Source organism: Mesoplodon mirus (genome assembly GCF_964341445.2).
Source record: "Mesoplodon mirus genome assembly, chromosome: 15".
NCBI lineage: Eukaryota > Metazoa > Chordata > Mammalia > Artiodactyla > Ziphiidae > Mesoplodon > Mesoplodon mirus.
Window position 1 is genome coordinate 31,615,512 of NC_138991.1, and position 13,832 is coordinate 31,629,343.

Genomic DNA, 13,832 nt, shown 5'->3' on the forward strand with positions numbered 1-13,832 from the left:
AGGCCTAGTTGCAACACAGGTTGCTGGGCACCCCCACTCCTGAGTTTCTGCTTCAGTAGCTATGGGGTGGGGCCTGAGAACTTGAATTTCTAGTACATTCCCAGGTGATGCTGATGCTGCTGGTTGGGACCTACACTTTGAGAACCACTGTTCTAGACTAACAGGTGTAGGGATATTTAAAGAATCAAAGGCAATGCAACTATATGGCAACAAATTTGAAAATCTGGAAGAAAAAATCATGATTTCCTGACAAGAGGTCACCGAGTAAAAATCACAAAGAAGAAAACTTGAATAGATAAGTAACTATAAAAGAACTTTGAAAATTGCATAAGAATCTACACCTGGAAAAAATGACCAATGATAGCAGCTGAGTTTTATCCACCCCTTAATATTAAATCTGATAAAAGCATAGGGAGGGAGAAACAAGAATGCTAAACTGATTTCTTTTATGATTATAGATATACTATTCTAAATAAACTATTAGCGAATGGAATCTGGCAACGTGTCAAAAGAATGATATACTTAGTAGATTTTATTCCACAAATGCAATAGTTTCAGCAGGAAATCTATCATCATTGATAGAAATCAGTAGGCTGACTGAAGAAGCTATGCTTTTAGTGAAAATGTGAAGGCATATGCTCATGTATATGAGGTGCTAAAGTACTGTGATTAAGATCCCAAACTGTGCCTCTGTTTCCTGTTCTCAGGGTGAAGGTACAGTTAATACCCACTGCCTGAGGAATAAATTAGTAAAAATATGTAAAGTGCTTAGAACAGAGACTAGCTCATCTAAATGTTCGCCTTAGGGCATTATTATGTTTAAAATAATGATAATGGCCTGAGGAGATGTACTCTCCCTCTCTTTCAGAGTGTTGTTAAGTAATTCTAAAGAGGGGCTCATGCTAAGTTCTCATCTTTAGGGCTAGACATACCACTTGGTTCTAGAGTGAATCATATTAAAATCTCTAGTTATTGGTTTTTAGACTGAACCTTCAAGACTTAATTATAGGTGTAGAGCAGAGAATGTTGCTAGAAGCCTCAACAAAGTAAATACTATGGGTGGTTGGGTGGATACAGGTGCTCTAAATCCCTACCTTAACAAGCAGGAAGTCAGAAAATATTGCCTGTAGTTGAAGGGCTAGGATTTATGTATGTTGTGTTAAACTGTAATAGAGGAAATTTGAAAAAAGTGACTGTCGGAGAGCAGAAAGTGAGAAGAGAGAGATGGTACAAGTTTGGAAACTGTCCCTTTTTTTTTTTCATGGTGGGGATGACCAGACCAGCAGAGGGAGGCAGAGAAGAAATCTGGCTATATGTACTTAGTCTTGCTCTCAGTGTAGTCCTGGGGAAAAGTTGGGCTCACTAGAGCTAGTAATAAAAAGTAAAAAAAAAAAAAAAAAAAAAAGGTAAATTATGAAATAGATAATAAATGTATTACTTAGGATTATGGAGGTAACTACTAGAAGAAGAAAAGCCAGAAATGATTAAAAGTAGTTATTTTGCAGAATGGAGATAGGGATAGGGGAAACAAGGTGACTTCTTATTTTTTCTTTTCTTTACACTTTAAATTTTTATATTACTTTATAATGAAAAAAGAACAAATGACATTTTATAGAATACTACCTCCATTTATTCAGTAGTCACTCAGTAAACATTTGAATGCTGCTATGTGCCGGGTACTAGGTATGGCTTATGTGGCATTTTATTTCTTTTAAACTTATTCCTTAATGGTTAATAAGTACTATATGGGTTATTCTGGTACTGAAATTTACGAATGGCATTGTTTTGTGGACTTCTGAGGTATTATCATCTTGGTAGCGTTGATTCTTACTTTGGTTTATTTCCTAGGTTCATTGTCCCCATTTCTTGTGTGATCTGTAATGACATCATGGCCTATATGTTTGGCTTCTTCTTTGGTCGAACCCCACTCATCAAGGTAAGTGGATCACCCTAACATGGACCATCACCATGAGGGGAGGGTGGTGCTTTCAGTATGAGTAGATCAGCTTGGGAGACAGAAGAGATCTAGCTGGTGTGTACATCTTTATGTCATGCTGATGAAAGGCTAGTAATAAATTATCTTCAAGAGAAAAGCCAGAGGAAGACTTGACAACTACTCATAGGAAAAAAAAGAGCTAATAGGGAAAATATTTTTATAGACAGTGTAGGCACACTTTTGTGGCTTTGAGCTGAATTTGAGTGTTAGCATTTAATTAGTTTGCTGTTTTATAATATAATTAAATTATTTGGCCAATTGAAACAAAGGAAACTGAGGGCTATTAGGCAGGGAACAAGGAAACCAAGTATGGGGTATTTTAGAAGGTGAGGTGGTTTAATTGAATGAGGAGTTTTTTTAATAGTAGAAAGACTTTTAACAGTTAATCATTATTCCCAAAGCTAGAGTTATCAAAATGCCTTTTTTAAAGAATTTGCTGTCTGTCCACAGCTGTCCCCGAAGAAGACCTGGGAAGGCTTCATTGGGGGCTGCTTTGCTACTGTGGTATTTGGCCTTCTGGTAGGTGGTGCTCCCAGTTGGGTGGGGGATGGGCAGAGGCCTCCTACCCACCTTCAAAGCCCATCCACGGCTAGTGAGCATGTCCCCCGAGGCCAAGGACTCTGTCCTGCTGAATGGCAACCTTGCCTTGTAGTGGGGCATGAACATGGCATGGGCGGTGCCAGCTGTCCTTTATCTGCCAGTCTTTAAGCAGTAGAGGAGTGGGGGCCATGCACACCTTGTACTCCTCTCAGTCTGAGGCCTGGCAACACTCAGGAGATGGCATTCTTGTCCAGGCATTTGATATTTTTCCTGAGAGTAAGAGGTGAGGTGGGATATGCCATTCTAACCCAGATTTTCTCCTGTGCGTGTCTTGCCTGGAGAGGAATGATCTCCCAGCCCTTTCTAGAGCACCATTCGCTGCTTCTGACCCTCAGGCCAGTCTCTCCCCTTTTCAGAGTTGTCCGGCTGCCCTTCAGGGCTGACGCCCTACTTACTGCTCTTCAGCCTTCTCTCCTCCTGGTTGTCTCCCTCTCACTACACCGCTCCCCTCACCACCTGCCATTTTGAATTAAGGGATCCTGAGGAAAATGGACCGTCGCTCCTCCAAATGGGGTGAAACTTCTTGTAGTTCTTTGCCCAAATTCCCTCAGGCCTTTCCTGGGTTTATTCAGGGCCTGGTTGTTGGAGCAAGTACATTGAGGCCTCAGTGGGCCATCAGCCTCTTTTTCATTTTTTTTTTCCAGATACAGGTAAAATACACATCTGTGAAATAGGAACCTCTGATTTAGTGCATAGCTTGCACTTAGGGTGCTAGGCACTGTGAGGGACTTGGCTGGACCAGGCACGTGCTGCCCAGGCAAGATGGCTGGAACTCGTCTCCTTAGTCTGTCTGTTCTCATCCTCAGCTGTCCTATGTGATGTCCGGGTACAGATGCTTTGTCTGCCCTGTGGAGTACAACAATGATACCAACAGCTTCACTGTGGACTGTGAGCCCTCGGACCTGTTTCGTCTGCAGGAGTACAACATTCCTGGGGTGATCCAGTCGGTCATTGGCTGGGTATGTGCCACTCACATGGGGCGAATGATCCTTGGCTGGATAGTGACTACAAAGAGAGAGCCCCCTCTCCACCATTGCCTTCCCTCAAAAACAACTAGCTTCCTCCCTCCCCAAAGCTTGTAAGCCCCAGGTTGGAGAATTGCTCAAGTCAGTTCAGGGTGAGGACAGGAGGAGACATTTCCTCCCACTTCAAATCATTAAGACCAGGGTTCTGAAAGTGTGCTTTTGGATCCTGGGGCACCCTGAGGTCCTCTCAGGGCGTCCGTGCTTTCTTCGTAACATAATGAAGAAAGTTTCACTTTTTCACTTTGTCAACATTTGCCATGATGGTGCAAAAGCAGTGCTGGCACCTTAGCATGAGTAAAGGCAGTGGCACTAAGCTGGACTGTCGTTGAATTCATTATGCCACATACTCACAGGAAGACTCAGCCAGCTCACTTTAAGAGTGTCTTTGATGAAATAGTAAAATTATTAATTTTATTAAATCTTGACCCTTGAATACACACCTTTCTAATGCTCTGGTACCAAAATGGAAATTATACATAAAATGCTTCTGCTAAATGCTGCAGGACAGTGCTTACCTAAAGGAAGACTGCGTGTGCACCTGCTTGAGTTATGAGCTGAACTAGCGGCTTTTTTATGGGGACATAATTTTTACTTGAAAAGAGCCGACAAACTATAATTTTTCAGATTTGGATTTTTGGCAGACATTTTTCTTGAAAAGGAACAAAGTGAGTCTGTCACTTCAAGTAAACAACCGACAGTAGTTGTTACCAACGATAAAATTTGACTTTCAAGTACAAATTAGAGTTTTGGAAAGTGTATACCTGCCACTGTAAGTTTGACAGCTTCTTAATACTTAAAGGCTTTTCTGAGGGATCTGTGGTGATTTTAACATACGATGTTTTGACATTGTATGGCAAAATTTGTCTACATTTGAAAGATTTGTGTAACTCAGTGAACCAGTATTTTTGAAATGGCCAGTGCATGGTGTTAACACAGTCATGCACGGGTAAACGATCCATTCAAATGGTCATTGATAGGCTTTCCGATTCCACATTGCACCAAATTTTTAGAAAACTACCGCTCAAGTTCTGGTGTAGTATCAGAGAAGGACACCCATCCATAATTATCTGAAAAGACGATGCTAAAATACTCTTCCTTTTTTCAACAACGCATCCTTGTAGGGCTAGATTTTCTTCATACACTTCAACCAAAACGTCATATTGCTGTGGACTGAATGCGTAACACCTCAATGTCCTCTATTAAGCCATATATTAGAGATTTACCAAAAACAAACAAAAACCCCCAAACCAGTCTTCTTCCTAAATTTTTTTGGGGTGGGGGGAGAGAAATAGTTTCATAAAGAGGTGGTTTTGTTGTTGTTTGTTTGTTTTTTAATGTTAACAAGTAATAAGCCTGGGCTTGCAGGCATCTCGACTGACTTCATTTATTCTTTTCAGAAAACAGTCCGGATGTACCCCTTCCAGATTCACAGCATTGCCCTCTCCACTTTTGCTTCACTCATTGGCCCCTTTGGAGGGTTCTTCGCTAGTGGATTCAAGCGAGCCTTTAAAATCAAAGTAGGAAAACCCTTTTCTAGTCCTCTCATTGTCTCCTAGCCGGGCCCCTTTTCCCCTGTCTTCTGCCTTCCTCCTCCTGTCCCACCTCATCAGCCACCACCCCCTTCAAAATACCAAGCTATGAACCCTGATTATTACTGTGTGCTCTTCTTCACCCATGCATGGAATTTAAGTAGGTTAAAGGAAGATACATTGTTTCTAAGAAAATTCAGTGGTTGGATTTTCAGTATATTTGTTAATATATTCTTTCTTCAAAAGAAACATTTTGTAATTTAATAAGATTGTGTACTATTATAGCTTCAGCATTTGAATCAATACTTACTTTTCACTTTCTGTTGCTCTCAGCTATTCAGTACAGTAGCTGGACATTGAGGTGGGACCATAAGCCAGGCTTTGACTTGGCTGAGGCCAGGCTCATCAATCCTTCCCCTCCTCTAACAGGACTTTGCCAATACCATTCCTGGCCATGGAGGCATCATGGATCGCTTTGACTGCCAGTATCTGATGGCCACCTTTGTCAATGTGTATATTGCCAGTTTTATCAGGTATAGTACCTTTCCATCTGAACCAAGTTAGTGGATTTTTAAGTGTGGTGAAATTCTAGAATTTTAGCTACTTCTCAGTTTGAGTGAAAAAAAACAAATGTGGATGCAGTTTTCAGTTGCTATTAGTTATGGATTCCCTGAGGACCCCTACCATCCATTAGTAGAGAATCCAGAGAGGGAACAGCTACTTGAATAATCAGGCCCTTGAAGTTGCTTGGCCCCTGCTTTGCTCAGTGCTGTTTCTTCATCCTCTTCCAGGGGCCCTAACCCGAGTAAGCTGGTTCAGCAGTTCCTGACCTTGAGGCCAGATCAGCAGCTCCACATCTTCAACATGCTCAAGTCTCACCTGACTGACAAGGGGATGCTGACAGCTGCCACAGAGGACGAATAGGGACCACCGAGGGCCAGGAGAGCAGGAACAGGGCTGAGTGAGGGGCAGGGCTCCAGGGCAAGCCCAGCTGGACAAAGACAAGACTTCAACTCACTGTCTTCTTTTTTTTTTTTTTAGTGTTTTTTATTTGTGGATTTAAAAAAAAAATCTATGTGTACAGTCTATGTGCTTATGATTTGGGTTGTAAGTAACCTACAGCTTTGAGTTGGAAAGAAGTCATGGGGGTAAAACCATTTGGGTTTTTAAAACCGAAGTTTTTAACAACCTGGAAGACAGTGTTGCCCAGCTCTGGAGCACCTGCTTGGTTCTTCTAGCTCCCAAGCTGGAGCTTCCATATCTGGGCTTGATCAGAGTGGACATTCACCTGTGTTCGTCCAGTTTAGCCCCTGCCCCCCCCCCAAGCTCTCTTTGTAGCTGACCCCCAGCAGGGAAGAGATGCACAGCTTGGATGTCTTTACTACTGGAGCGCTTTCCCTGGGCTTCTCAGTAATCCCTGCCTTGGAGCTATGGGAGTGTTGCCTCCTGAGGCTGGAGGGATGAAGGCTTATTAATCAGATAGGCATTCTGTTCACAAATCCTGTGGAGTATGAGCTCTGCTTTATGATATGGGTTCACCTCGCTTCATCACAGACTGAAAGAAGGTTTCAGTTTTTATTTTTTTCAGAAAGCATGAAAAATTATAATAGTCTGGAGAAAAGCCACACTGTACTATTTCAAGTGTATACAGTAGGATATACTGTAATTGGGCCTTTTCCCACAGGGTTTAGGCTCAAGTGGCTCCTATAGGGCAGTCGGTTAACTGGGTCTTTTCAGGGATGGTGTCGTTCACGTTTGTGCTGTAGACTTGTTGCTGCTGAATCCTTTCTGGGGGCCTCCCCATTTGACAGGGAGCAGAGGGCTTCTCTTTCACGTGCCCATGCCCTTGGCCTTGCTGACCACCCACGTAGCTGCTGTCTTGTGTGTGTGTGTGTGTGTGTGTGTGTATATATATTATATATATAATATATATATATATGTATAACTCTTAAGGCAAGTGTGTATCTGTGTGTGTTTTAAAAATCACTTATTTCTTAACAGTGATTTCAGTTGTACCATGACTTCTTCACTGAAACCACAAAGTCCTGCTTACAGCTCTGCATAACCCAACCCAATTAGAGGTTTGAAGCTTCTGAAGATTAAATGCACACTTGTATAATGTGACCAGTTTAAATGTAGTTTATATTTTACAGGGGGACCTACCTTTTTTCTTTTCAACTGTGATTTATTTATTGTTTCCTTTTAATTAGAGGAGTGAGGTTGACTTTTGGAATATACGTGCTTTGTCAGGACAATAAGCAAGGGGGTATAGGAGGGAGAGCTTGGTGGCCAAGTGTGTTCCATTATTCTGTGCCATATTGGTTCTCATTGCCAAATGGGGGTGCAACAGCTTGCTTCAGCACCTTGGGCTGGTGCTGCTTTGCTTTATTTCTGTTTATCTCAGCCTCACTGCATCCGTGGATGCTCACAGCCAGCCCAGATCACTGAAGCGTCCAGCACAGGCCAGACCCTCTTTATGTCTCAGCTCACAGTCGCTGTGTGACCTTCCACGTGCAACAGCTTTTTTCTTCTGAACTTTTATTTCCAGTTCATTTCATGGCTTTTCTTTTTCAGGTCCAAGGCCCCCTTAAAAACAAAATGTGTTTTTGCATGGGGTTTTAGTGCTGGCTGTGACGCTAGGTAGGACAGACACATCACTCTGTGGGTCCTCATTTTCTGAGCTGTCTTCTAATTCCCATATTCCATGATTCTGGCTGAACAAGTACATGTACCAGAGGCTGCTGCAGGTATTGAGTCATGTCCTGGGCACCCAAAAAGCAAGTACTTACAGGCCTTTTTCTAAATACTTGTCCTTAAAATGCTTGTCCTCAGCAATAAATCTTAAAGAGTGGAGGTGATTAGTAACGAATCTAGTTTTCTGATTGCAGAATGAACTTGGTTCCCCAAACCAGAGATGGAATGGCGCCACATTTGTCTCGTGGTGCCCCACTGTGGGCAGATGGTGGATCCCTGGGAGCAGGGAGTCTCAGCTGGGACCCGGCAGCAGAGAGCCACCTTTGAATAGGTCTCCCTTTGGGATCAGGGAGCCTGGCACATTCCTGTGGACGTGGCTGCTGATGGGGGTCCTGGGAAACAGCAGCTGGAAGCTCAATAGAGCTGCCATCAAGAAAGCCTGAGGGTCAGCTGGGATTTTGTTTTCTTTTCATTCCCTGCCTGCTTTCTGGTGAAATAGGGGAATTTCGTAGTCAGTAGCCAGGAGACTGATGCCACCTTGTGTCTATATAGCACATTGTTTTTCTTTCTCCCATTTATTGAAAATCTTTCACCAAACAGCCAGATTTCCAGAGACTTGTAACACACAGCTGTGCAGATCTTAATGAGTGGCATAACTTGCTTCAGATCCATTCTTTTGTGTGTGAGAAATAAAATGTGACAAATTGTGTGCCCTCCCTTGTCGTGGATTCAGTTTCTAACTCCCATGCATGGTTTTATGTTTCCCATTTGATTTTGTGTTCATACATATTGTGCAGTCCTGATTTAGAGATTTTTGTTTTGTTTTCCAATTTGAATCCTATACATTCTTGCAGCAGCCTTCTGAGGTACATCAGGTGAGAGGCATGAGCCCTTTGCTGATGAGGAAACCGAGGGCCGGGGCGGGGGTCGCTTCCCCAGGGTCACGTGGTGGTTGTGCTCACCAGCAGGAGAAGGACTTATCATCCCCGGGCCTCCTCACCTTTGGGAAAGCGCAGTATTCCTTCCGGCAAGCTCAGGAGGCCCGACCTGTGTGCCACGTTTGGAGCTTAAGTTGCTGTTAGCTCCTACCTGGTGACATAAGGAGCTGATGGAAGAAGAAACCAGGGAGCATCTGCAGGGGCTGGGCCTGGGCGTCCTCCCTGGCGAGTTCTCGTGACTGCTCGCAGGACACCCGCGCCTTTTCCCTTTGCGTGCATGTGCCACCCTCTCAATTGCTCTCAGCGTCGAAAAAGTACACATCTATGTTTTGCTTCTGAAAGTGAAACCCTCTAAGGCAGCCTGGGCCTTATTTATGTTCATTACTTCTTGCCTGTTTCATATTCTGAGCATTTTAGTAGGTATAGTTTAACTGTATTTAAGATGTATTTCCTTCTAGTGTTGTACAATTCTGTAATGTATGTTTGAAACTAATGTCTCTTTCAGAATGGGCAAAATGTAACTTAGCCTTACACAGGTAGACTCTGAAATCATTTTATGGTATTTATTGTTTCCCCACTGGGCTTTTTATCCTGTAACTTATGTTGTATAAGAAGATTCCAAAAATATATTTTAACAGAGACTAAACGGGCCCTTTGATTTGAATGAGCTAGTTGCCGAGTTAGCTGGAGGCTGATTCGAATGGATCCTTAAGTTCACATCTTCAGACTGTCAGTGAGCCCCTGGCAGGCTCAGGAGCATCCCTGACATTGCCAGGAGCAGGGGTGTGTGTGACTGACTCAGGGCAAAGAGCATCATTGCTTGGAAAACTGGGCAGCAGTGACCTTGCTCCATAAGAAGCCTGCCCAAGGTCAGTTTCCAAGGAAGTAGATTTGCATTACTGTACTAGATGTGGCACCTCTGAAACAACTTCTTGTGTCACTGATATCTTAGGCACCATTGCCTTTTGTCTTTGGGAGTAACTCTTGTCTGTGCCCACCTTTCTTGTGCATTGTGATTATGTGCTGAGGAAGGGGTGGAGCGGGGAGGGAGCAGTTTCCCTTAGGCCCAGGGTTCCTGTTCTTCCACAGTCAGGGTGGGAAGTTTCCCTTAGGCCCAGGGTGCTGTTCTTCCACAGAAGGATGTCCAGGTGACTGTCATACACACATTGCAAGACAACAGACCATGGGCCGACTCTCACTGTGCTTGTCAGGGGCTCCGGAAGAGCGGCTGGAACAAAGCATCAGCTTCCTGAAGAGGGTCTGGTTCTTGGGCAGAGCCTCGTTATTCGGTCCTTGTCTTGGTGAAAACGAACTTCCCTTTCCCTTGATCACCTTCCATGCACGCAGTTACCCAGCTTTCACTTTTTAAAGAGATTACCCGCTCCCACTTCCTAACTTGTTTCCCCTTGTTGGGTGGGGGCCCTTGTGGCACGACCTACATAGGGTGCTGGGCTTGGACCAAGTGGTGATGAATGAGGCTAATTTAAGGGCTCTTCTAGGCCCACCTCCTCTTGGTCCTGAACTCTGCTCACCCACATTGCCTGCAGAAGGTGGGCCCGTTCTCAGTGAGGAATGGAGTCACAGCTGCTGACTGCCTATTTCCATTTGAAGGTGGCCCCATCTTTCTGTTCTTCCCAGCACTGCCCCCGCCCCCCCCTTTCAGGTTGACCAGCAGTAACCTTATTCACCTGGTCTCTCAGGTGGGTAGAGGCTGCTGTTCTTACCTGGGGTTGCCTCTTGATAGAGTAAGGCTTTCACCTGTCCATATGTTTGCCGTGTTTTCAAAGACAGATCTCAGCTGGGAGGGTGGTTTGGGAGGTATACTTTGGGTGCTGAAGTGTTGGGATTTTAGAACATGTAGATGATTTATGAGAACAGAATGCCAGAATATCTGAAGTCCAGGATTTTATGGCCAGTGGCTTTCAAATCCATTGGCTCTTTGAAAACCCTGCCCCCCTTCCCCTCTTCTACCTATCTGATGAGGCTCCTTTTTATTCTCGAGTCATTAAGTTACCAGCAGTGTGTTTATTAATAATAACTGCAGTAATAGTAATAGTGCTTAATATGTGCCAGGCACAGTGCTAAGGATGCATTATCCCTTTTAATCCAGAAAACAACCTTTGATCAGGTATTACCTCCATTTTATACATGAGGAAAATGAGGTACCATGACAGGCAAAGAGCAGTGGTTAAGATAGACTTTGGGCTCAAATAGCCCTAGGTTTGGGCAGGTTACTAGGTACAATTCCAACCCAGCTGGCTCTGATAATAGCAGCTCCCTTTCGGGATTGTTGTGAGGATTTTATGAGGTAATGCATGTAAGTATTTGTCAGTGCCTGGCACATAGTAAGCTCTCGATAAATGGTAGTTGTTTTTATTGAACCCAGCTGGTAATTTGAACCCAGGGTTGTGTGATGCTGGAGACTGTTTCTCAGCCACTACACTGCCCCTGCCCTGCACACAGCCTGGGTGTTCAAAGTCTAGAAAGTGACCACACTCTCCTTCTGAGAGAAGCAGTCCAGACCTTAACACCCATCTACAGCAACTGGGTACTTCCCACTTCATTTAGAAAGCCAGAAAGAGGATGTGGACAAGTTCCAGAATTCTCCGTTCCTGGTAGGAATGGTTTGCCTGAGGTTTTGCTCACCTCCTGCTGCCCCTGGTCTGGACTTGCCATGGGGAAGGAGGCCCTTTCCTCTTGCCTGGTGGTGCCTCCACTTCCTGGGCAGTAAGGGCTGATCTGTGACTTGCTCTGGACCCCATGTCCCCCTCTGCCAAGAACTGTGCTCTGTACACACAGCTCAGGGACCTGCAGCAGTCCTCCGTGTGAGCAGACATCGCGGGGCCCAAGAGGAGTGGGAGAGAGAGAAAGCTGCTCTGTAGTAGGTGATAGTACAGAGGGAAGGCCTAAAGCTCTCGCTCATGTCCTTACACATAACAAGTCAGGGGCTTTGTGTTTCTTGCTTTCTTAAAAGTGTTAACAGGGTAGACGCAGGTGACCACTTGGGGATAGATGATAGGGGGTGTTTCTCTTGGATTCTAGGTTAGCAGAGGATCTCAGTGGTTCATGAATGAAGGGAGAGTAGGCACCGGATTAATGAAAAATGAAAACTATTTCGTTTAGTTTTCCGAATGTAGACGGAGGAGTTGGGGAGTGTGTGTTTGAGGTGGCTCATTCTTCACTTGGAAGGAATGGTGTTGACGGGGGATCCCGGAAGTTCTCAAGCCAATAGAATAATGATGACCTAGAACCACTGGCTTGACTGTGGGCTGTTTCCTGAGTGTTTGAGGGGAATGAAGACTAGACCCAAGGCCCACGTGTTTAAGTGGTAGTCTCTCCCCTTCAGTTAGTTGCTTATGACAGGAGCCAGGAGCACAGTTGTGGGGGTTTAGTGAGCAGCTGCTCTGATGGACTGATCCTGGGCCTGCCTCCCGCTCCTCTGGACCCATGCTTGCCAGGCCGGGGACTTCCTCCCTCATCGTTGCATCTAATGGAACCAGGCAGCTTTTTATCTGTAGAGAAAACGGCTCCAAACCAGGGGCAAGGGCCCTCTGCGCCTTGGGCTGAAGATGCTGCAGTGGTCTCCCAGGTCTCGGGAGACCCTTATGTAGCGCTCAGAGTCTCTAGTTGGGTTTAGCCACCTGGTGACTCTGTCCCAGGTGAGATTCTCTGCTGACATCATCCATAGCGCAGTCCCTGTCCTCGGCTGCTGGAGCACCCATTTCTTACCTCTGTTAGGTTCATGTGCTGGTTTTGCTGGCTTTGTGCCAGGGAATGCCAGAATAGAAAGGGGGTTGAGAATGTGTTTTTATAAGGATGTCCTTCGTGTTCTGTTGCATTTGAATCCTTCACACATACAGCAGTGTGTTGCTGCCTATGTCACACTGGCTGGGTGTCTGGGAGCTGATTACAAAGGGAAAGAGCTGAGCAGACATCAGGGCCAACATAACCAAAGGACTTGGAGCCAAGAGAACAAAAGGCAGTGTCAGGATACAGTGGCTTATTGTCATCCGGCCAGAGGACTGTTGAGAAGCCATGGGGGCAGCAGCAGGAGAAGTGCAGGCAGAGGAGAGGCCAGGAGTCCTGCAGCTGGTGGAGGCCAGCCCTGAGTGTCTTGTGGGTGGGGGAACAGAAACTGGGCTCAGAAACCCATCCAGGGAGATTCAACGCTCATGCACTGTGGATTCTCTTCTGGAGTCGATGCTGATACCAAGTTTTAAGTTTTATTGGTGTTTAATACTTTCCAAAACAGGAGGGGAAGACCAAAGTTTTAGAGACAAGCGGCCCCTCTGTTGAAGATTGTTGGGAAGCCTGGTGGTGTTGGGTGAGTCAGGCACTTCCTCAGTTCTGTTCACTCTGAAGACCTGTTTAGTGAGAAAGTTCCCCAAAACATAGAAATGGCTTCCCTGGCCCCACTGGGGAGTGCCAGGTAGTCAAATGTAGCCCACTGCAGTGTCTGTGCTACCAAGATTGGTCCCGAGTTTGTCCTGCCCGTGCCTCTGGCATTTCACTAAATCCATGTATTTTTGCCCCAACTGACCTTTCTCTGTGCACTGTCTGATCAGTATTGAACTGATTCTTTTTCAATGAAGTGTCAGATCATGATATACTGTACATTGGAAAGTATTCATCTTATTTATATACCTGAATCTTCCTACTACACAAATAAACCTGTTAAATTCTACATCGTTTGTGGTATCTGATGGGGGGAGTGCTGACTTGGTATGAGACGTGGGGGGTTGTCTGTATGGAACCAGCGTCCCAGGGTGCTGCCGACCACTCCCTGCTTCTAGAGGCATCCTCTGCCCTTGGCCTTCACCTGCTCTCTGGCTTTCCACCTTTCCTCATTTTGCCTTGGCTGCTCCTTCTAAGTTGCCTTTCTGGGCATCTCTCCTCCTGCTGGCCCTGCCCTTAGCTGGCAGCATTCTGCTCGAGACTCTTCTCCCCACTGAATGCTCTCCTGGTGTTCTTGCCTACTCTCAGGGCTTCAGTCACCACAATCCTGCGATTTCCAAGTCCACATTCCTAACCCTCGTGGGCCTGTGAGGCC

The 13,832-nt window shown here is 45.2% G+C and overlaps 1 protein-coding gene across 1 annotated transcript in view; it reads left to right on the top strand.

The window, feature by feature from the left end:
• Positions 1-13,466, top strand: part of CDS2 (CDP-diacylglycerol synthase 2) — a 59,417-nt gene extending 45,951 nt beyond the window's left edge. The window contains exons 8-13 of the mRNA XM_082643404.1: positions 1,849-1,936; positions 2,447-2,515; positions 3,403-3,555; positions 5,019-5,138; positions 5,580-5,683; positions 5,942-13,466. Of these exons, the coding sequence (XP_082499530.1) occupies positions 1,849-1,936; positions 2,447-2,515; positions 3,403-3,555; positions 5,019-5,138; positions 5,580-5,683; positions 5,942-6,074 (667 nt within the window). The 3' untranslated portion in view covers positions 6,075-13,466. The remainder of the gene's footprint in view (positions 1-1,848; positions 1,937-2,446; positions 2,516-3,402; positions 3,556-5,018; positions 5,139-5,579; positions 5,684-5,941) is intronic.
• The last annotated feature ends 366 nt before the right edge of the window (positions 13,467-13,832 follow it).